Source organism: Podarcis raffonei, chromosome 10, assembly GCF_027172205.1.
Source record: "Podarcis raffonei isolate rPodRaf1 chromosome 10, rPodRaf1.pri, whole genome shotgun sequence".
In the NCBI taxonomy this organism is placed as follows: Eukaryota; Metazoa; Chordata; class Lepidosauria; order Squamata; family Lacertidae; genus Podarcis; species Podarcis raffonei.
This window is the reverse complement of record NC_070611.1, coordinates 32,390,539-32,413,077: the sequence shown is the minus strand read 5'-3', so window position 1 is coordinate 32,413,077 and position 22,539 is coordinate 32,390,539. Positions and strand designations below refer to the sequence as shown.

The window sequence follows — 22,539 nt, the reverse complement described above, 5'->3', positions numbered from 1 at the left end:
TTATCTATTAAAACCTATATACAGATTAAGTACCTCCTGAAATTTATTTACATTTTCTTAACAGAAACAGATTTAATATAGCCACCAAAGCCCACTGCAGTAGCAACCAAGACATTACTCAGATTTTAGTTTACTATCTGGTAACTATTTACAATATTATTTCATCAGGAGCATTGTTTATCAGGCTGGAGATAAATGCACAAACTTCTTTCTAGAGATTATCACAAGTAAAATGCTTTCACTTTTTTTGTCTAAACATCTTTGGACTCCTTTTTAAAAAAATTACTGAGAAAACTGAGAAGAGTTCTTGAGAAAACAAGTTTTACTCACAAGACAACTACTATGACTCTTTACTACTTACACAAGTTAAATGTTCAGCCTACACATATCAAAAAGTTATTTCATGGTTTGATTTTTGGCAGCTCCATTGCCAGCAATGGAAATCGCTATAGGAGAAAATGTAAGACAATGAATACACAACAGTATCTCCGGGGTTTATACAGAAAGCTAAATTATGACTTTAAATTATTTTAATTTTGGTTACTGAATATTTGAAATTACTACTCAAATAGCATTTGCATGCCTAACTTACCTGTTTTTCCTCCATCTTGAGCCATTTCCAGTACAATTTAATCCAGACTGTCTGCCCACATCCCAGCTAGTTAAAAGGAATACTACATTGGATTTCTTAGAGTTGGAACAACCACCCCAACATGGACATACAATAGCAAGGTACTGCAACAACATCCAATTTCCTGATTATCTGGCGTTATCCATAGACAGAACTCACATTCATCCCTGCACAAAGCAAACAACCCCAATGTATACATTATCAGGTTTCGTAGGACTAAAAAGTCATGCAAATGAGAAATCCCTGATATTTTGCTTCACTTCACTTTGATTTCTGTGTATAATCAAACCCAAAAGTAAAATGAATTTAGGCGTTATTGTCAGATAAACAAGTTGTGTAAAGCATTGTGGGTTCAAAATAATATTTCAAAGTAAGCCCAACATCTCACATAAGAAACGTGGCAAATTAGGAAATCTATTAACAAAGCATGAATGGACCATAAGAAAACTGTCAGCGTACAAAATGGCTAATAGTTAAAATAACCATCTACTCCAGTTATTAAACACAAGTCAAACAATATTGGCCAGGAAAGAGTAAATCAGCTGCATTGACCTGAGCTCTGCAAATGTCAAGCGGATTCTTTCAATTATATAAATCTTTAGTTGTATTGGGATACAGCCTTTGAGACAGTAACTTGAGTGCTTCCATGTTTAGTAAGACACAAACAGTGTGATTTTATACATGTCTCTAAGGTCTGACTGATACACTGTGTCTTTGTTATACAGTTAAAATATTTTATATGTACACCTAAATAAGTAAAGTGGGAATGTGACGAACATGTTTGTAAACACATCTATTACACAAGTGCACTGGCTAGGAAGTTGGGATTGGTCACGGTTCTGTTAAGGGTATGCTTGATGGTAAACTTGAGTTTGATATTAAAACATGTAAAGTGGTCTTCATTTAATTTAATATCCAAGTATTCGTATACCACAAGTAATTTTACTTAGTATTACATGTCATAATGCTTCAAATATTTGATCAACAAACTTTTAAAACTATAATTGAAATAATTAGAAAGTAGGCAGGAACTAGCAAAATTTGAGAAAAAAAAGTATTTTAAAAAGAAAACAGTCCACAATCAAGCAACATGTGCTAAACCTATGATTAAAATGTGCTCTCTTTAGTTTGTGGGGTGCATTAGATCACAAACTATTTGTTAGGGCAAATTATTACACTATTAGTTATACAAGGGGTATGTATGCATTTTCTTTTTATGGACAGGAAGTTTTGTTGCTCAAAAAAGCTTATTTGAAATCTTGATTATTATTTTTAAGGAGAAACATTTTCTTCAGTTACTTAACTGGCATATATATCTAGGTACAGAATGACTAGTGTTCTAGAGGCAGGACACAGCATTAGCACTAAAAACTGTAAATTATTGCAGCATTATTTAAAAGTGGCCAATTGTATGCTTGAACAAAGTATTGAGTGTTGCATATTGCAACAGACAGGCTTCAGTAAACCAGAATTCAACTTCAGACTTCATATTCTTTAAAGAAAGTTCAGTCTATTTGAATTATTACAGAATGTTAATCTACAGTTTTTACAGATTTGCGCACCTTTCAGCAAATTCACAAGCCATCTATGCAAAAAAGCTACAAATTAAAATAAAATGTAACCATTATTCTAGTATCAATATCAAGTGTTTGACAACTGCTAATCATTCAGCAAATACAACAAGTTGATGCATATGCAAAAAATATGCTATGTTTTGTTAGAGACATTGTTATAACACCATTAAATATTGCTGAACACAAGACGCTCCCTGAGGTGTAAACATCAAATAACTTGGAACAGCTTTACACATCAGCCCCATTAAACAGTTTATTACAACACTACATCTATTGTAATCAGATTGATGCTCTTTACAGACATTATCATTTGAACATTTAAACAAGAACTACTATAAAAACAAGCATTTACTAGACTTTTTTCAATTGCTTGCACATTTTAATTGTCAAATGTATATAACCAGTAATAAAGTTGCAAAAAGCTATACGTTTTAAATCACACAGGTTCCTTCAAATAAAACAGCTAAGCAACATAAAAAGGTAAGAGAGCTACTGGTTACCATGTATGCAGATTTGCCTTATTCAGATCTATTCCTGTTCATTTTATCCATGAATCTTTACAGGCTCTGTTCGATCACAAGAAGCAAACTGCTGGACAAGCCTCTTTCCGTGAAGTTAAGTTTCTTGTCTGGTGAGGTGTTCCTCTTCCTTCAGCTGTAATGTGTCAAAATTTGTGATGTAGATTTTGCTACGTCCCACAGCAAACAAAAAATGTTGGTTTAACTATACATACACAAATCGTGCGCCAATTTCAGCATAATGGAAATGTAAATAATGAGACCACTGCTACTGGCTCGAAAATAATCTAAACTACAGCTTTCAAGAAAGTAGTCCAAAAATTTACAGCAATGCAGAAAAAATCAATCATTGGCAGCATTCAGATGTCATGCTAAATCATTAGTTCAGTATGACATGAAAGTGTCTAGGTGAGCCTTAGACTTGCATTTGTCCACTGGGAATAATAGTTCAGAAGAGTTCATTTCCACCTTGACTTAACCAGTTTTGCCATTTCACCCTAACACACTTAACTACAATTGTTTCACACTGGCTTGTTTCAAAAAAGCCTATGGAAAACCATAGTTTGTCAGTTTGGATAGAATGGCAAACTGTGCTAAGCAAAAGTGGAAACCTTTACATTTTCCCTTCTGACCATGTGGTAGGGATGGGGGGGAGTGTGCATGGGCCTGAGGCTTGCCTAGATTTATTCACATCACACTGAAGTGTGGTTTAGTTTGGCACCCAAGCACAGCCATTGACAACTACAGAAAATGTTCCATTTTACAAAACTAGTAAAGAGGAACATTTCCTCTGCTGAAAAGTAAGAAAAAACAAAGGATAATGCGGTAGCCAAATTGGTATTACATTAGTTTTAGCTGATTTGTAAGATCATAAATGAAGCTATGCAACAGCTAAATAGCACACACAAAATGTAAGCCAGAACTTTATCACAAAAATAAATGGTTACATTGATCTCACCCTTTTGTCCACATTCAGTACTGGATAACTAGTGGAAGCCAGAGAGGCAGCAAATAACAGATTCATGTACTCAAATATAAATGTGGAAAAAATGAGGGGGGTATGGCTCAGTTTGGTGCATGGCTGGAGGTTATGGGTGACCAGCTTTCACTTGGTTAGAATCTCCATGAGTATGTTTATAACCAACAGCCACATTAGTGATTGTCATTCTCTGGAATGTTTAGACCAGTTCAAATACTGTCACTCTTTTATAGCAAGAGATCTGTACAATTTCATCCTATAACTATGAGCGTCTTTCTGTGCTTTGGAAGAGACATTGATGAAGTTTTCATGGGATGCAAGCTACACTAAAATCAATGGCCAGGATCCAAAAAGCTATTTTAGGCAAACCCAAGGGCTTGTTTATACATTTTTTTTTAAAAAAAACCACTTTGAGCTGCAGACCTCATGCTGTAACACAAACATTTTTGAAATCTCCCTGTTTCCAAAGAAACTTGCCCCACTGCAGAGTGAAGGGATAGTGATGTGGAAGCAGGAACCCAAGTTCAAAGCCACCTTTCAGAGTTCTTTGGATGCTGGCCAATAAGATTAAAGGAAGCTCCACACTTTCTAATATTGACATTACTGCTGCATATACTACCACCATTACTCTTAGGAAACAAAGTACAGTCATGCCTTGGTTTTTAAACAGAATGCGTTCCGGAAGTCCGTTCGACTTCTGAAAATTTTGGAAACCAAGGCGTGGTTTACAATTGGCTGCAGGAGCATCCTGCAGCCAATCGGAAGTCGCGCCACACATTCAGCTTCTGAGGCAAAGTTTGCAAACCGGAACACCTACTTCCAGGTTTGTGATGTTTGAGTTCCAAGTTGTTTGTGAACTAAGCTGTTCAAAAACCAAGGTACGACTGTATGGATAACATATCTGCATCTCCGATTACTCATATTTGTGCACCAGAGAACTCTAGTTCAATCAGGGTTTCTTTAGATGCAGGTTAACACATACATACTGGAAAGCAAGTAGTACCTACAGCAGTCATGCCTTCAGAGCCTTCCTTAAGAACATTATGCCAAAGATATGAGGAGGGGTAAACAGTTACGTATTAAAAACCATCACGTTGAAGAATCAGAACTACTTATGTAAAAACCACAGTAAATAGATAATAGCTCATATATGCACAAACATTACTCAGATAACTTTAAACATACATTTTCCATTCCCAACTTTATTTAGAAGCTAGCTCCAATAATTTCAATGGTGCTTACACCCAGTAAGAGTGCAGCCTTAAACTCTACGCACTCTTCCTCAGTAGTAAGCCATGCTGAACCCAATGGAACATACTTCCAAGAAATGGGTTTAGGATGATGCAAAACTTTTAATAACTACAACGCAGTAAGTTGTTTTTCAGTGGTTCACATCTATTTCCAAAAGCTTTTAAAATAGCTTAAAATCAAATTTGCAAAGAAGCACATCAATAAGTCATTTCAAATTCAGGCATATTAATATAGTCAGAACATATAGCAGTATGCAGCTGTCATAAGGTCACCCTTAGGGGGGGAGAAACTATTTAGATTAGAAAACAAATTTATGATAATAATGAGAACTAAAGGAGTTTTCCTCTTCCCACATACTGTTTTTAATAAAGTCTAGGCTATATAACTAATCAATAGGCAGGATTAGGATAATTTCTTTAGTTTCTCAAGTATTCAGTAATGACTAAGTATTCTGCTTTTTGACATAACCAAATCCTTAGTTCTTTTAAAGCTGGCTTTTAACAGTAAGGTGCATCATATTGTTCTTCAATAGCAGTCAACTGAAAAACAAGTTGCTAGTGTACTTCAGTTTCAGAAGAGTGAAATGACAGCTGCAAAACTGCATATTAGGATTTCCCACTCTTGCAACACTCTTATATTCTGTTGGTATTAAGTGTCTTTACTGCTTCTAAAGGAATTCTGAACAGGAAAAAAGAATTTCATTGTTGTACCATAATGTGCTATGTGTCTGTAGCAGTTTTCATTTGAGACAGTAAATACATTTTTAAAATGACTGTCAATACAAGAAATTTTAGATTTCATTACGTGGAAAGTATCTTAGGGATTATCATGAATTGATACACATTCTGTTCTTTAAAAGTATTTTAACATAAATAGGTTAGTGAAGACTTACTGAATTCCATTGCAGTAATCTATAATAGCTACACCCAAATGAATGGTATAATACAAAATAGGCTACAAGCATAAATTCTTTTTGCAGTGATTTAGACAAGGAGTTAATAGCTTTACATGAATATTGCTATTCAGTGAAGTTGTTCTAGTTTCCTGTTAAAATTATAAAAAGCACCAATAATTTGATTTTTAATATGAGTTTTGTAGGAAACCAGTCTCCTTTCTTCACAAGGTATTGTCTCTTGTCTAAAATCAAATTATAAAATTGAATTATAGTACATTTTAATTTACATTTTAATTGGGTGAATGTGTTCACAAGGTAACTTTTTCTCTGCTGCGATATGCAGATAGAAGCTGTAAAAGTAATGACTTTTTTGCTATTCAAAGGGATGTGCAATTAACATCACTAAACAGCAATAAAACCCTAGCTACTCCTTTGAGTACCCAAGCAATCCTTATTACTAAATCACCTCAGTGAAGATATAAAAATAAGCTTGGTTTAGGAACTGGAAGTAAGATCATATGCATCTCCTCACCCCTCCTAGCCAATTCCTTGTCTTACATCAATTCCCCCCCTCACTGTAATTTATGTTAGCAATGACCATTTGTAACACCAAACCTAGGTAAATGAATCATCCTTGTGCTCCGAAAGTCACCTGAGAACACTGATTAAAATAGGTTGTCAAAAATGAGTTGAAGAATGTCCTCTGCTCTGACAACAATCTAGGTCTGTAGGCCAAATACAGAGAAGAGGCAGGGGAAAATTCATGCAAGGTGAAGGACACCGATGGCCCACACACAACCCCTAAACCTAGTTTATTTTTATATCTGCAGGAGAATGAATTTCCCTTTTACCTTATTCACTAAGTTCCATAGCTGTAAATCGAATGTCATACAAATGAGACTAACATTCATATTATAACACAAGAACTTAGGCTTGTATCCAATGCTACACCAGCGGCGTTCTGCTGGCACAATGGAACTTCTACTTCTCCTCAACCCCCAATCTGTTCTGGTGGGTCCCCTAACTCCAGATATGAGTTTGAGGGTGGGTGGGTGGGTATGGAGGGGACAAGTTAGAGAGACTTTGTTGTGTGACAGAAGTCCATTGCACCAGCAGAGCTGCAGCGCTGGACACAAATCTTCTTTTTCAATCATACACTGATGCAACAACTTAAAATTGCAAGTCAATATTCTGTGACTCTTTAGGTTTGCACTTTTATTTACAACAAGCTATTTTTCTAATAACTAGTCTTTCATATTTTGGCATCTCTCCCCCTGCAACTATTGTGCTTAATATGTGTATCAGGCTAACCTTAACACTCAACAGCATTTTAGGGGTGTGGGGGGAAATGAATTCAACCAATTCCCCAGCTGCTTAAGCTTTCATAAAACCATATCTTATTACTCAATTTATTAACTAGACACAGCAAAAAAATTATTAACTAGGCACAGTAAAAGCTATCAATTTAGTGTTGTGTGTTCCAAGTGAAAAAATGTGCTAATCTGCCTAATAAATTTGGATCACTGTTCTGAAGCTACTTCCACTTACTCTAGTAACAGGAATTTTGCAGATTTGTAGCATTACAATACATTTAGTCAGAAATGCACATTATTTAAACCCTTAGTAGTGACAACCCAGTTCAATGCACAAAAATACTCTCATTAAGGGTTTGCTATAAAAGCCATTTTCCCTTTTGCATATGTCACAATTTAGTTATAGTCTACTTTATATATATATGTTCACACTGAGGCATGACAAAGACTAGTATAACTCAGACTGCAACAAGTAAAATGGTGAATACACAAGTTTCTTTGTTAAAAAAAACAAAACACAATTTGTTCTCAAACCACAATAAACAAGAGTTTCAGGCCAGGTCACTTCCCAAATAAGGTTTCCCAACAACTTCAATACCCTGCCATCACAAAAATTAAGCCACTTCAAACTAGAAAGGATTGAGGATCTTCAATACAGCTTCTTGTACATCTACTGAACAAAGTAATTTGTACTAACTAACGATTATGAAAAACAGACAATGAGGAAACTGGATTTTCATGAAGCCCATAACACAAACTTAACAACAAATTTTAACACGTTGGGGATTATGCACTATACCAGCAAGTACTTATTTATTTCACAATTAACACTAAAAATTTGTCAGAAATGGTAGGTGGTTTTATCTGCATTATTTACTGAATTATTTACTGTGCAAATGCAATTTGTAACCTATGAGCTCCAAATAGCAGCAGTGCAATCAATACTATAAATAAATGTGTTACAGCAAAAATGATGTTTAACCATATGGCCTCCTACAATGAATTTCAAAAAACAATGTGAGTTTCAAATACAAATAGCAACATGTATTTTAGGAATGAAGATTTTTAAAACCAAGGAAAATATATAAAACTAGTCCTTACAGAAAGTAATTAACTTCCTCATAATATTGTTGTATTCATTTGACACACAACATGCCCTACTTCAATGCCTTAATGTGTATAGAGTGTATGCACAGTGCAAAGTGGGACTGGAGTGGTGTGACCTTCACTGCTTGTTTTTGAGAGGCTGCGATCTCACAGATTTGACCTATGGGCTTAGATTTCATACCTGCATAATGTCCAATGAGTGGATGGAAGGCGGGCTCAGGAAGGGTAAACCATGTTCACAAACACTACATATTTTCAACATACATCACAGGGTGTGAACAGGAGCATTCACTCAATTACCTCTCATAAACACAGACTTGTAACAATATTTTTTCAGTATTCTTACTACACATATAAAAGACAGCTTGTGAACACACTTAAAAAAGAACAACAAATCACTTTTTATACAAACCGGCCTCTTGGTTGGCACACTAAAACAACTCTTAGCATTTGAAGAGTTTTGCTTATGGTGGTTTGAGAACAGAATACAGAAAAGTGTTATGTCAAAAAAGGGGCTCAAACTCAACATACAGGTCAATCAACATTAGGGTGCTTCATTCTTTTTCAATTCCATACCAATCTACTTTGACTTTAAAAACTTTAATAACCACAAATTAACAAATAGTATGTAGCATTTAGACTTCTAAAAACTGACAGTTTAGCTGATGTATTATTTTATTCACATCAGAGCCTAAGATCAATCATTATGAATTTCCTACAGAAGAGCACTTGCTTAGGATAAAGCATGAGATCAGTATGTACCTTATCGCATGTGATTATTTTGTTTTCATGTCTGAAGCAGTCCTAAGATTGTTACTGTTCTATCGCTACACATTCAACCTTTGCTGCTAACGTTTGCTCTAAATATGACCCAACACAAACATGTTCATGATCTGCTTGTGGTTTGCACATAAGTTGCCAAAATTTCTAGCAGATCAGTACAAGAAAATAGGTACATCTGAAAATATTCACAATTTTCTTGTACTTTTATATTGACATTATACAAAAGACGTAACAAAAAATGGTAAGAGTTTCATGAACACGTTCAAAATAACCCAGTAGCTAGAAATATGTTGTCAATTCACACATCATGAAGTATAAGCATATTAAAGGAAGAGAAACCCACTATGGGATCATTCAGTGCACCATTCAATAACCACCAAACAAGAAGGATGGAATGGTACATCTGATTTCAGAGATTCAGCTCATCTCTATGAATATACTAAAGTGAGGGTGACAATGGATTGGATCCAAAATATTGTGAGGGAAAACAACATGCATTTGCACTGTTCCATGGACTTTCTTGCAAAAGAAGTAGTGCAAAACTTCTCAGTGCTCCCCAATGTGACTGATCAAAATATCTGACTGTTCCACTACAGATAAAATTTAGTGAATTGCTACAAATATTCAACAATAAATTCTACTTCGGGTTGGATTTGGAGAAATGTGTAAATAATGGGGCTGGTGGAAGATGACCTCTCCACCCTCTGCAACCCCCCACCCCAGGCTCCCCTGCCAGTTGTGGGATATTACGTAATGGAATAGATTGTGGCGTGGGGGACAGAGAGGAAAGAGGGAGCCCAGTAATCTGGGCAGAAGTAACCTTCATAAGCAAGAGCTCCCACTTACAAAGTCATCTCTGCCTGCTTTTTGGACATTCCTTCTTTGGTCCCAGCTTGTCATGCTAGAACTCACCCCATTCAGTGATGACCCCTTCCCACGAGGGGTGGGGTGGAAGCTTCCACCAGCTATGATACATGGACATTTCTCTGGATTCAACCCTTCATAAACTACCTTCACATCATTCACCAATTCAACAAATAATAGGGAGAAAAGTTATGTCATTCTGCTGCTGGAAGCACAGCATATCTACTTAAATCTTTAGTCACTAGAGAACACAGACAATAGTTCATCAGATTATAGCAATAAAGTGACTAGTCTGCACAACAGTGTCTAGGTTTAAAGGGGCATAGATGTGGGTAAAAATCAAATTATGATTTTTAAATTGTCACTTTTACCCTTCCAACATTATAAAAGTATAATCTTTAAGACAGTGTAATGAAATTTTAGATGAACATACAAATTGGAATGGAAAATTGTATCTCTCACATAAGTAGTGAAAAATAAACCTTATAAGCTTAACTGTGTGTTTGTGTGTGTGTCTATAAAAGTAAATTAAGCTAACTGTTCTATGGTCACCTCAGAATATGACTGTTTCTTCAACTTTCTTTATATTAATTTTGCACCATATAGCACAGATTGTAAAAGTACAATAAGTACATGAAATTTAAAGCTTTGCCCAAAATAAACATCTACAAGAGAACACAGGTTTTACTTTACAGAAACAAAAGACCATTTTAAGGAACAGATTTTTTTTTTTTACAGTGATGTGATTAAAACACAACACTTCATTTAAATCCTATCTCCTTTTAGCAGACATTTTGCATCCCAATTCCTTTTCAAATCAAAATCAAATACTGCTTATTTTGTTATGGGGCAAATTTGACTTATATCCATGTGTGTAGGGTACGAGTACACAAACATGAAAATGTAGCTATTCTAAAACAAAACCCAACACTGCTTTAGTGTTTTTAACATTCCACGGTTCTTCAATCACCCTCACAATACCCTGGTAGTCATGCAAATTAATTCCTCCAGAGTTAAAAGATGGGGACATAAAATTTTATGCTTAGAAATGATGGTGTATACTGGTCTGTGACTGTGAAGGTAATTTCATATTTCTGGCACTGATTTCTAAACATGTAACACATTATTTTGGTTTTAAGTGTCTGCGATAAGAACTCCCATCATCAAACTGAAGATTCCCATTGTTACCATATGGGCAATGTCATCACTGATTATAACCAAAGAAAATGTATTCTGTCTTAACAGTAACATCAAGAGTTAATGAGAAAAGCTTGGATGTGCTACAAATTGTGTAACTGAAAGGTTTATATAAAATAGTAATTTCAGCTTCATGCTAGTTATAAAACTCAAAGGACACAAAATATTTTAGACCAATTATAAAACTTATTCAAAACTATTATGTTTCCCTTTTAGCTGACACCTAGGCCAGGATCCAAAGCTATACTTTAGAAGCCTAATGGAATGGGCAGGCCAGTGGGATTTTTGTTTTTCTTTTAAAAGCAAACCACCCATACCATAAAAAGGGCTTGCCATATCACATTAGGCGGCTACTGTAACAAGAAAAAAAATCAAAGCTACTCCCCCTTGGAAATTCATTAGTCTTTTTCTTTGAATCTTGGTACTAGGCTTTCCAATAAAAACAATACAAAACAGCTAGAACTTCATTCAATATCTATTAATTTGAATATGCAACTGTATAACCTGCATTCTGGAAACCAGCGTTAAAAGGAACAGGAAACCCTAGCGTAACAGCCACACCTAAGGTCTGAATACTTGTGGGTTTGATGTATATTGTGGGCAACTGAAAATGGGCTATGATCCATGTGTTAAATAATCCATAAAGTTGAGATATACAGGAATTTAGGTACCGATTACACAATTTGTGTATTTCCTCTGACTATGATTAATATAAAACAAAAGCCAAATGCTTGGATTAAAGCAAATTAAAATAGACTTGTGGCCTAACTATGTGATTCTGTTTCAAATAATGCAGCACCTCATAGGACTATATACTAGATTCCACTATCAGTGCAATGTCACAACATGTTGCACTACAATAGTGGCAGCAATTTACCCCGGTCACTAGTGCCATCAAAAACCTTCCCAGTAGCCACCTTTGGCATGTTGTTACCATGCAAAGATATATGTAGGCAAGACCACTGTGCTAAATGGTACCCCAAAGCCTGAAATTAAGTTCATGTAAATTTGAACTCCTAAATTTAATGAGTACCAGGCTGCCATTAAAACAGCAAAATCACACAAACACATTTCACACACCAGAAGGTATTTCTTCAGTTAGCAAAAGGAGGGGGAGAGAAGAGAAATGACAAGATATTAACACTTACCTGAATATAACATCAATATCAGGAAAGTGTTCAATATAACATACCATAAACCTTTATTCTATAAAACTATAAAAAGTTTTTTAAAGCATCATTAAAAGATGAATATACCTACCTCTTAACGATGACGATACTCTCGTTCTCTATCGCGCTCTCTGTCGCGGTCTCTATCGCGATCACGATGTCTCTCACGTTCACGGCTTCTTTCCCGGTAATAATCATCATGACGATCTCTGCTACGAGATTTGTGGCGCCGGCTCTTCTCTCTTGATCTGCTGTGGTCTCTCTCTCTTGATCGCTCACGTCTTCTAAAAGGAATTACTTCATTAATTCTCTCAAATTGAAACATTTTGCTGCAATAAACACACTGAATTTGTTTGCTTCCTTTGGTATGAAGAACCCTGTCTCGATACAAATAAATTGTTTAGATGAACTTTGGCAATTAGGTTCACTGTGATATTATCATTAAGTAATAGTTCTGCTGCTAATGTTGTTTATATGATTTCATGACTTTTATTCTATTTTTGTCTTTTAAATCTCGAAGCTACATTAGGAGCCTTTGCAAAGCCAAAAGGCAGGACAGAAAATTCCTTTAATGAGTGTGGTACAGGTGTTCAGAATTGAAATTTATTCCATTCCAAGTCCAACTGATGTTCAAGATAATGGAATTTCTATGCTTTTTCTTCTCTTAACTTTCCTACCACTATTGTAATTTGAGTCCCTCCTTGATAAAAGTCACTTTAAGAACTTACAATGGTTTTTTCAACAGTTTAATTAGGTTTTAAGATACTGTGAAGTTGTTCAACCGTGGTTTCATTAGAAACTAACCTTCCAATTACACCTGCATTTTCCTAACCATGAAATTAAGCTTTACAAAAACTAGAGCTACATCAAGTTAATTATTTTAAGTGATATCCAAGTCACACACTGAATAGACCCACTAAAATCCATAGACTTAAGTACATTGAATGACTTAACTAGGTCCATTCCCTAATATAGCCCCACAACTCTTATCTGGAACTTTATCCAAAACTTTCCCCCATTTTTATACAAAAGGTTTACCTTGACCCAGAACCATAAGACTTGGACTCAATTCCATGGAGGCAATCTTGCAGAGAGCTAATAAGTACTTTGCAACGATCATCAGCAGATACTTTGGACTGTTTAATTAATGAAATTGCAGTCACCAAGGTTTCTATAGCACTTCCATACTCCGCTGAAAATGGATAAAACAATGTGAATGAACAGTTTACCCCTTCCCATTGTCCAGCCTTCTTCAACTGTTTCAAACATAGATTGTTCCACTTCATACTGACCTGGTCCGCACATTTCAATAAGCCACAGTTTAAAAACAAACTATGGTTTAATGTGAACGAGTAGTGTGTGAGTTCATGCCATTCAAAAGTTCCCATGACACCCTTCCCCTACTTCCATGCCACAGACAAAACAAACTAGACTCTTTTGACTTGTCACATTGCCTAAACTTGGGCTCATGATTTGCTTCTTTCTGAATGAACCACAAGCAACATGACAAGCCAAACGCTTGTTTCATCTGTGGTGCAGCAGCAGCAAAAGTGGAAAAGAGGAATGGCACAGGAACTTTTGAGCAGCGTGTACCAGCATGCTGCTTGTTCATATTAAACCGCAGTTTCAAACGATGGTTTAATATGATGGGTGAGCTAGACTACTATAGCAGGAGGCTAATATGACTGAATAAAGTATGTGACCATCTACATTAGAAAAAATAGATAGAATGGAAAAGTGTTCTTGCTCTAGCATTTTCATTGTATACTACTTTTCTCTGTGTACTTTGTTTTTTGGTAGGGGAGCATTCAATTATGCAGGCCCCACATTCAGTCGGAAGTGGTATAAACCACACATTTACTGCCGTTTGAAGGATCTAGGCACATGCTCTATATTAGACCTTTCCAATTCCAAAAGGAAGTGCTCAGGGGGCATTCATAACTAAAGTAAGTTACAATAATGTCAACAATCATCAAAAGAAAGCAAAGCTACAAAGCAGCTATAGAAAAATAGCCCATAAAGCTAAGAAAAGTATTACTTTAAGCAACAGATAGCTAAAAGTGTGCTGAAAGCGTAATCTTTTAGCTGATGGCAGAACACTAAGATAAGGGAGAGGAATTAACATCCAATGCCAGTGAATTCACTTTCTGGGTGCCACAACAGAAAAAGGCCGGTCATGTGCTCTCAACACCTGTATTTTAGAAAGTGGAAACACACAGAAGGGCCTCATCAGATTATTTTAGTGGATAGGCATATGTATGTATGCAGAGACAGTCCTAGATGTCGCATCAGACAATCATAAAGAAAATATACTGACCAGCACTTGCATCTGATACAGCTCTTGAAATGGCACTGCTAGAGATAGCTCTGTTTCTATTCATGATTTCTTCAAATTCTGCTTCACTTAAAGGCGTCCTTGCAGCATCTATTTCTCTGCAAACACACACAAGTTCAAAACATTTACCTCCAGTGAGTTAGGGAAGTACAACTGTTTTAACAATTCTAGTATGCAATTTTAAGCAAAACAACAAATCAGAGGAAGCTTTTTCTAAACCAAGATATTTACAATGCAAAACCTGCAGGCTAGAGAGAAAAAGTACACTACCACAGCAGCAACAACTCTGTTATTAGTGTGAAATGTCAGATAATCTACTTATGTTCTGCTTTCCATCTTCAGAAAGCTCCAACAGATAGTTACAAATCTGTCAAGCATGTATATGTATCACTGAGGCAGAGAGATCTGTAGCCTGCTCAAATCAGTAAATGAGTCTTTCAAAGAGTTCTGTCCTCAGCATATACTCTAATCTGTCATAGTGAACATAATGAATAAATGTTGCCAAGCATTAAGAATGCTCTGTTCTCTAAAGATATTCATGCTTTTAACATAAGCATAATGTGCCAGTAGTTAACTATTTACTTAACTGAAGTTAGTGACAGAAATATACTTATTCTGCTTATGCCCCCTTGAGCTCTGCAACATCTGCCAGTCTCTGCTTTAAACAGAACATCTGGAGAATGACAACAAGACTAGAGAAGGCCTTTCTCCTCCTACAGGCACCTCTACTATGCCTCAGGATGTACCACCCAACTTCCTCCTCCAGTTTCTTTGTGGCACACACTAATCTAGATAATGTAATATATTTACTGAAGCTAGAAAGGAAGTCATGCCTTAGGATGAGATTTTAATCTTTGCTGGTGGTAACCAGTTGCTGTTCACCTGCTGATGGAAGACATCTGCCAGATGAATGGGAAGGAAATTAATTATCAGCCAGTCTTCAATTCACCAACCCTCTGAAGAAGATGGGGAGGCAGCAGCTCTAAGGAGTGAGGAGGAATTGCCAAAAGTTGCCTCTCTTCCTGTTCTGCTGATGGATACCTCCAATCAGCAGGGGAACACCAACTGGACTATGCTCTCCATATTCCTTCCAGCACTATAAAATTATATGGCTTTACGTGCTTTTAAGAAATGTTTTCTTGCGAGTGTTAGTTCTTTTGGTAGAAAGAAAATGCAGAATGATAAGCAATGCTATCCTCTTAAGAGCAAGAAGTGGATCAAGATCCTATAGCTGATTTAGCATAAGAGGAAATGTCTAAAAATTCATACCTCCCTGCGTTTTGAGTATTATTTTTCGTTTGTCTCCAATACAATGGCATATGTAATTGTTCTCTTATGGGCATGTTATTTCCAGTGAAACGCCTATGATATATAATTGACAATTTAAATATAGTTATGGACTGTAGTTGAGATCATCATGAAAATATTGGACATTATGTGCAGAGATTCTACTTCTGCTTTCAACCCCCTCAGCCCTCCCTTGTTTATTAGAGTATTATCTTGATATACAAAATATTAAAAAGTTTGGTTTTGTAAACTATGGGTTCTCAGCATAGTCTTCCAAGTTATTATGCCAAATGCTCTAAATTTCTAAAAAGCTGAATGATAACATTTTAAATTTTAGACAGTAATTCCATGAACCAATTAGCAAAGCTAGAAACAATGTTCTCAAGTAAAAGACTAGGAAGGTTATTTGACAAAAAAATTATCCCAACAAAGCCTCTGTTATATGCCACAACATGCAAGTAGATTCTTATATATCACAATCTATAAACGTCTAAAAATGTGGTATAACATGAACATAAGACAAACAGCAACAAAGGGAAATTAGCAGCAAAGGGTAAGCCAACAGGAGTTTATTATGTAAGTCTGGAAAAGAAAAGGTGGATGTAGACAACTGATACAGCAGCTGACATAAGGTCATCATGGGATTTCTAAGCATTTCACCCATAATGATAACTCGCAAGTTGAGTGAAGACACAGAATTTAACTATCTCCTGAATAAAACCTGATCAACAATTGGGGTTCCTCTTTCAGTTAAAAAACAACTCAATGATTCCTCATATTGTCTGCCGTCTGATATGGTTGTCTGAATCCATCAGAGTAGTCATACAAAGATTACTCTAGGTCACTGGAGTTGCAAGGAAGATGTAGGATAAGCAGAAAGTAAAGCAGGACATCTCAAGCTGACGCACAGAGTGTTTTCTTATTAGAGACCAAAATTTGTTCATTTAAAAGAACGTACATTTATATTAATCTTTACACTGTGATTTACTTTAAAGGAACTAAATTGCAACTTTTAGCTGGTGAAGAAAACTTGAATAGCTGAACATTAAAAAGTTAATTATACATACACATACACACACAGGTATGGGGAGCTTACAAATGTAGGATTTGTTTAAAGACATAAAAGAAGCCACCAACGAAAACAAAATAAAACAAATACTGTACATAGCTGATGGAAATGAGGAAGGTCTAAGTACTGTTTTTAAAACACTGGTTCTCAAACTGTGCGGTCACCCACACCCCTAGGGAGTTCACAAAACACCTGCAGGGGATAACATAGGATTGAATCTGAAGCCTTCTTTCCTTTGTCAGTCAAGATGTTGGTAGGTTAAATATCCTTTAGCAAAGGATACATTTTGCACTGGATTTGTAAGCATGATTTGGCAAAAGCTGCTGCTATGTTCCAATGATGCTTTCTTGGGGTGTAGCTTTAGGATGTACAATCATATAGTCGTACCTTGGAAGCTGAAAAGATTCCTTGGAAGCTGAACAGAATCCGACTTCCAAAATGTTCAGAAACCAAAGTGTAGCTTCTGATTGGCTGTAGGAAGCTCCTGCAGCCAATCAGAAGCCACAGAAGGCCTGTTGGATGTTCAGGTTCCAAAGAACGTTCGCAAACTGGAACACTCACTTCCGGGTTTGTGGCGTTTGGGAGCCAAAATGTCTGAGTACCAAGGCGTTTGGGATCCAAGGTACGACTGTATATTGTTCCATTCTGTTTCCTAACGCCTGGGTTGGATCAGTTCTCCACTTCACAGATCTTTGCACACAGCAGCAAGCTATGTACACTGCAGCAATCAATTATCTCTATACGGTCTGTTGTGGAACTGATGGTTTTTGGGACCCTAGAAATCATGCATTCATAAGAGGGGAGCCAAGCTCAAAACATTTAAGGAACACTGGTTTAATATTATTCCCACATTTGAGAAACACTTTTCTGATGTAACCTTACTTCCTTGAAGGAAATCAAGCCTCCTTATTAAGACTCTTTAAGCGTTTTTAAAGAGGAATAAAGATGCTATCAATGAGGAAAGCAACTCACCTGCCTGGTGGACCATAATCACCTCTGTCATAAGGTGGAGGTCGGCCATATGGGTCTGAAGGTGGTGGACCACGGCTGTCTGATGTAGGTATGCCACTGTTGGCTGGCGGGGGGAAGAAAGCTGGATTCACGTGTGGAGCTGGTGGGGGAGCACCTGGCGGAGGCCCAGGTAAGTGAGGAGGAGGAGCCAATGTCAGGGGTGGCCCTAGCGGACCAGGTGGACGAGGGGGGAAAGGACCTGGAGGTGGAGGAGGGCCCTGTTGTGGGGGTGGAGGACCAGGTGGAGGACCATAGCCTGGAACTGGAGGTGGAGGGCCAGGGGGAAGTGGGCCCAGTGGAGGTTGACCAAAGGGTTGCCCTGGAAACAGAACTGGAGGAGGGGGACGGTCACCACGATTAGGGGGACCCGTTAGTGGAGGAGGTAGAACCTGGCCAGGTGGAGGAGGACCTGGAGGGCCTGGAGGACCTAGGGGTGGACGTGGAGGTGTCTGTCCAGCTAAATGGGAAGGAAGAAAGAAAGAATAATGCCTTCTACTACTTCTAGCAAAACTTTCTCCAAATTTACAGAAACATTTGTAAAGATCATTGGGAAAGCTTACTGACATATGGATATGAATATTAAATATAACAAGAATCCACATTATCAAATAATCTGGCAATTCTCATGGTGGAAAGGTAAGAGGTGACATCTGCCCCAGCTACTTGCATTCCACAACACGCCAATGCTAAAAACTACCATAGGTTTCTAATGTTTTACAATAAAGCTTATAACTTTTGAGTATAGACTTAGGGGAGAGAGGGACTAATGAAAATGTCCAATACTGCAGCAACAATTATCAAGAGAACTAACACTGTACACTTGTGGTTCTGTTTTATTATAGTGTTCTTTTATACTGTGTGTGTTTTAACTTAAGTTTTTTTTATTCAGTATAGTATGTATGTCAATATAAAATAATCCTACTGTCCAGAAACAAAGTGCAATAACTGGCAAGTCAAGTTTCAGTATCTTCAACTATACATAAAGGCAGCAATGTATAACGCAAAACATTTTACCTGGGAAAGGTGGTGGGGGTCCTCCTGGTCCAGCTGGTCCAGGAAATCTATCCCCTCCTGGAAGGGCGCCTGGAAAACGACCCCTCCCTCTGTTACTTGGTGGAAACGTTGCCCGTGAACTGCCTCCAGGAGGACCAGCTTTGCCTTCACCAGACATCTGGCCTGACTGTGTAGCTGAAAGAAGAAAACAAAAGTGTTCAATATACAACACTTGGCTTATTTTTATGCTGTTCTTATATTTTATGATATTTATACTTTCGTTAGCTAGTTTGAATAGGTCCAGGATTCACCAGTTACATGATGCTTTATCAATGTGATGTTTCAAATGTATAGGAACTCAAATTAGCTGGCATGTTTTTATCACTAAAAAAATAAGTAGTACTAGAGAAAGTAAGATCCATGTCTTTCTACAATATTCTTAAAAAGTCTACAGAATCTATAGTTTGAGCATTGCATTTCAGTAAACAAAGCCTTAGTCAGCAGATTGTCAGCACTTAATAGCCAAATACAAACACATCCACAATTGCAAAATGGTAATTTTTCCGTCCAAAACATGCTCTTTCACTTCACTGTGAGTAGCTGGGAGCAACACTTACTTTTTCTGGACTGCAGCTCAAATTGACTCAGAAACTGCTTATTACAAGGAGTAACAACAGGATTTTGACCATGCAATTCTCGTTTAGGCAACAGATCCATTAGTTTTTTGGAAGATGCCTCAGATCCCACACCTACAAGAGCAAACCTGAAAAGAAATAGATGGGGGAATTATGTATGGTGGTTATGAGGCCCTGAGAAAGTGTCACTCAACTGAAATGTTTTACAATAATTTTAGAAGGAAGACTTAAGAGTCAGTTTTTGATTCAAGAATTACCTAATTCCCCCACCCCCAAATAAGCAAACTGTAATAGGCTACCATACATTTCCTAATAATTTACTCTGTGAAGTGTAACCCTCATTTACTATTAGCAAGACACCCCAAACCTTCTAGCAAACCAGGTTTCATTTTTGTCTCTTAAGCCTGCTTTCATGCCTTACTCAGAACCAGTTGCTTCACCAATTCCTTTTCTTGACCAACACAGTCTCAGCTTCCTTTATGGTCTGTCCAGTTAAACTCACTACTCCTCCCTTAAATCTTGTTCTAGTCCTGTCCCATCTTCTTAAGCTACATTCTCTCAAGCAAAAAAACAGTGTCCTGTACAGCCTGTAACACTGTAGAACAGAAATGGGAATTATGAATTTAAACAAAATTCTTACCCCTTAGATTGGCCATTAGCTCGGTTTTCAAAAAATTTTATCTCCAAAATATCATTTACACCAAGTGAATGAACTGCTTCAGTTAAATCTTCATCTGTTGTCCACTGGAAAATATGTGTAATTGAAATCTCATTTCTGAACATAATAGCAAAAACAAAATAGAAGCAAAGCCACATCCAAAAAACCATTTATTATCACTTTTCCACTGCACCATTCAAGGGAACAGATAATACAGCAGACGCTAAGTGCATCTGATGCATATGATATAAAAGCTTTTTTTAAGCTAAGTTGGTTTGACTTATTGTTTTCTAAAGTTACTGGAAAGATTCCTAATGCTCAGTGATATAATTCAGCAAATTATGTTTAAAATAAGCAAAGAATTTGTTAATTTACATAGACTTTAAGAAGCAATGATTACAAACTCAAAAGTCCACTTTACACTCATTACCTATAGCAAAAGAGAAAGGGTCACAGCTCAGTGGTAGACAATATGCATGCAAAACATTCAGGCAGGACTGGGAAACATGTCTGTATGAAGCCTTTGAGGGCTGCACCTAATCGAGACAATAGTGAACTACCGTATTTTTCGCTCTATAACACGCACCTGACCATAACACGCACTTAGTTTTTAGAGGAAAACAAGAAAAAAATATTCTAAACGACACAGTGGATGTATGATTTTTGTGGTTCATGCTGTGGCCACAGACATGTGATCTGACGGTGAGTTTGGGGTAGCCCAATGCAAAAATCCTGAGGATCCATGTGGATCCATGCTTTGTAACCACGTTTTTGTGCCATTGCGGCCCCATGAAACAGTGGGTGCGTTTTTTGGTGCAGGCTGTAGCCATGGATATGCTATGTGATCTGATGGTGAATTTGGGGTGACCTAGTGCAAAAATCCTGAGGATCCATGTGGATCCGTGCTTTGTAACCACGTTTTAAGTGGGGAGGGAAGGAAGAGAACTCAAGGGACAAGGAGCACGTGTGGGGGGTGTGGAGAAGGATGCTGCTAATAATGCAGGAGAGGCTCCTCTCCGGCTTTGCTCCTTTAGAACAAGCAGGCTTTGCGTCTCTCTCTTTTTTTTTTTATAATATTTTTATTGAACAATTTTTTATATAACAGAAACAAAACATACATGAACAAACATTCAACAATAATAAAACATAAAACAAGTACCATTTCATAACCCAATTTCTAAACCTTACTTCCTCGACCTCCTCTTACTTCCCGTTTCTGTATTCCAAAATCTTACAGTTATTCAGCGAAATCTTGCCTTATTTTATTATAAATTTATGCTAATCACCCTTATTCTCTTTGTCATAACCATTACTGATAGTAACCATTTGTTTTAATCCAACATCATTCTAACTGTCTCCAATTTTATAATATTTCTTTAAATAGTCCTTGAACTTTTTCCATTCTTCTTCCGCCGCTTCTCTTCCCTGGTCTCGGATTCTGCTCGTCATCTCTGCCAAGCTCATATAGTCCATCACCTTCATCTGCCATTCTTCCAGTGTGGGTAGATCCTGTGTCTTCCAGTACTTTGCAATAAGTATTCTAGCTGCTGTTGTAGCATACATAAAAAAAGTTGTATCTGTCTTTAACACCCCCTGGCCGACAATACCCAAGAGAAAGGCCTCTGGTTTCTTGGGGAAAGTATATTTAAATACCTTTTTCAGTTCGTTATAAATCATTTCCCAGAATGCCTTAATCTTCGGGCACGTCCACCAGAGGTGAAAGAATGTACCTTCCTTTTCTTTACATTTCCAACATTTATTATCAGGCAAGTGATAGATCTTTGCAAGCTTGACTGGGGTTATGTACCACCTATAAATCATTTTCATTATATTTTCTCTTAAGGCGTTACACGCCGTAAATTTCAACCCGGTGGTCCACAACTTTTCCCAATCAGCAAACATGATGTTATGACCAATGTCCTGAGCCCATTTAATCATACTTGATTTTACCATTTCATCTTGTGTATTCCATTTCAGCAGCAGGTCATACATTTTTGACAAATTCTTAGTACTGGATTCTAACAGTTCAGTCTCTAATTTTGATTTTTCCACCTGGAAGCCTATTTTTCTGTCTAGTTTAAACACTTCATTTATTTGGTGATAATGTAACCAATCTCTCACCTTCCCTTTTAATTTTTCAAAACTCTGCAATCTCAGTTTGTCCCCTTCCTTTTCCAAGATTTCCCAATATCTTGGCCATTTCGACTCCATATTTAGCTTTTTAACTGCCTTAGCTTCCATTGGTGATAACCATCTTGGAGTCTTATTTT

The 22,539-nt window shown here is 37.0% G+C and overlaps 1 protein-coding gene across 5 annotated transcripts in view; it reads right to left on the bottom strand.

The window, feature by feature from the left end:
* Positions 1-304: 304 nt before the first annotated feature.
* The window catches only part of CPSF6 (cleavage and polyadenylation specific factor 6), a 32,141-nt gene continuing 9,906 nt past the window's right edge, over positions 305-22,539 (bottom strand). Inside the window, exons 3-11 of one of the 5 annotated variants that reach the window (XM_053405671.1) lie at positions 20,252-20,355; positions 19,594-19,739; positions 18,998-19,171; positions 17,945-18,440; positions 15,886-15,978; positions 14,599-14,714; positions 13,320-13,473; positions 12,373-12,565; positions 305-2,893 (exon numbers count right to left, since the gene is read on the bottom strand). In XM_053405671.1, coding sequence (XP_053261646.1) covers positions 12,376-12,565; positions 13,320-13,473; positions 14,599-14,714; positions 15,886-15,978; positions 17,945-18,440; positions 18,998-19,171; positions 19,594-19,739; positions 20,252-20,355 — 1,473 coding nt within the window. In that variant the 3' untranslated portion in view covers positions 305-2,893; positions 12,373-12,375. The remainder of the gene's footprint in view (positions 2,894-12,372; positions 12,566-13,319; positions 13,474-14,598; positions 14,715-15,885; positions 15,979-17,944; positions 18,441-18,997; positions 19,172-19,593; positions 19,740-20,251; positions 20,356-22,539) is intronic. The other 4 variants (XM_053405670.1, XM_053405672.1, XM_053405673.1 and 1 more) reach the window with 4 other exon arrangements.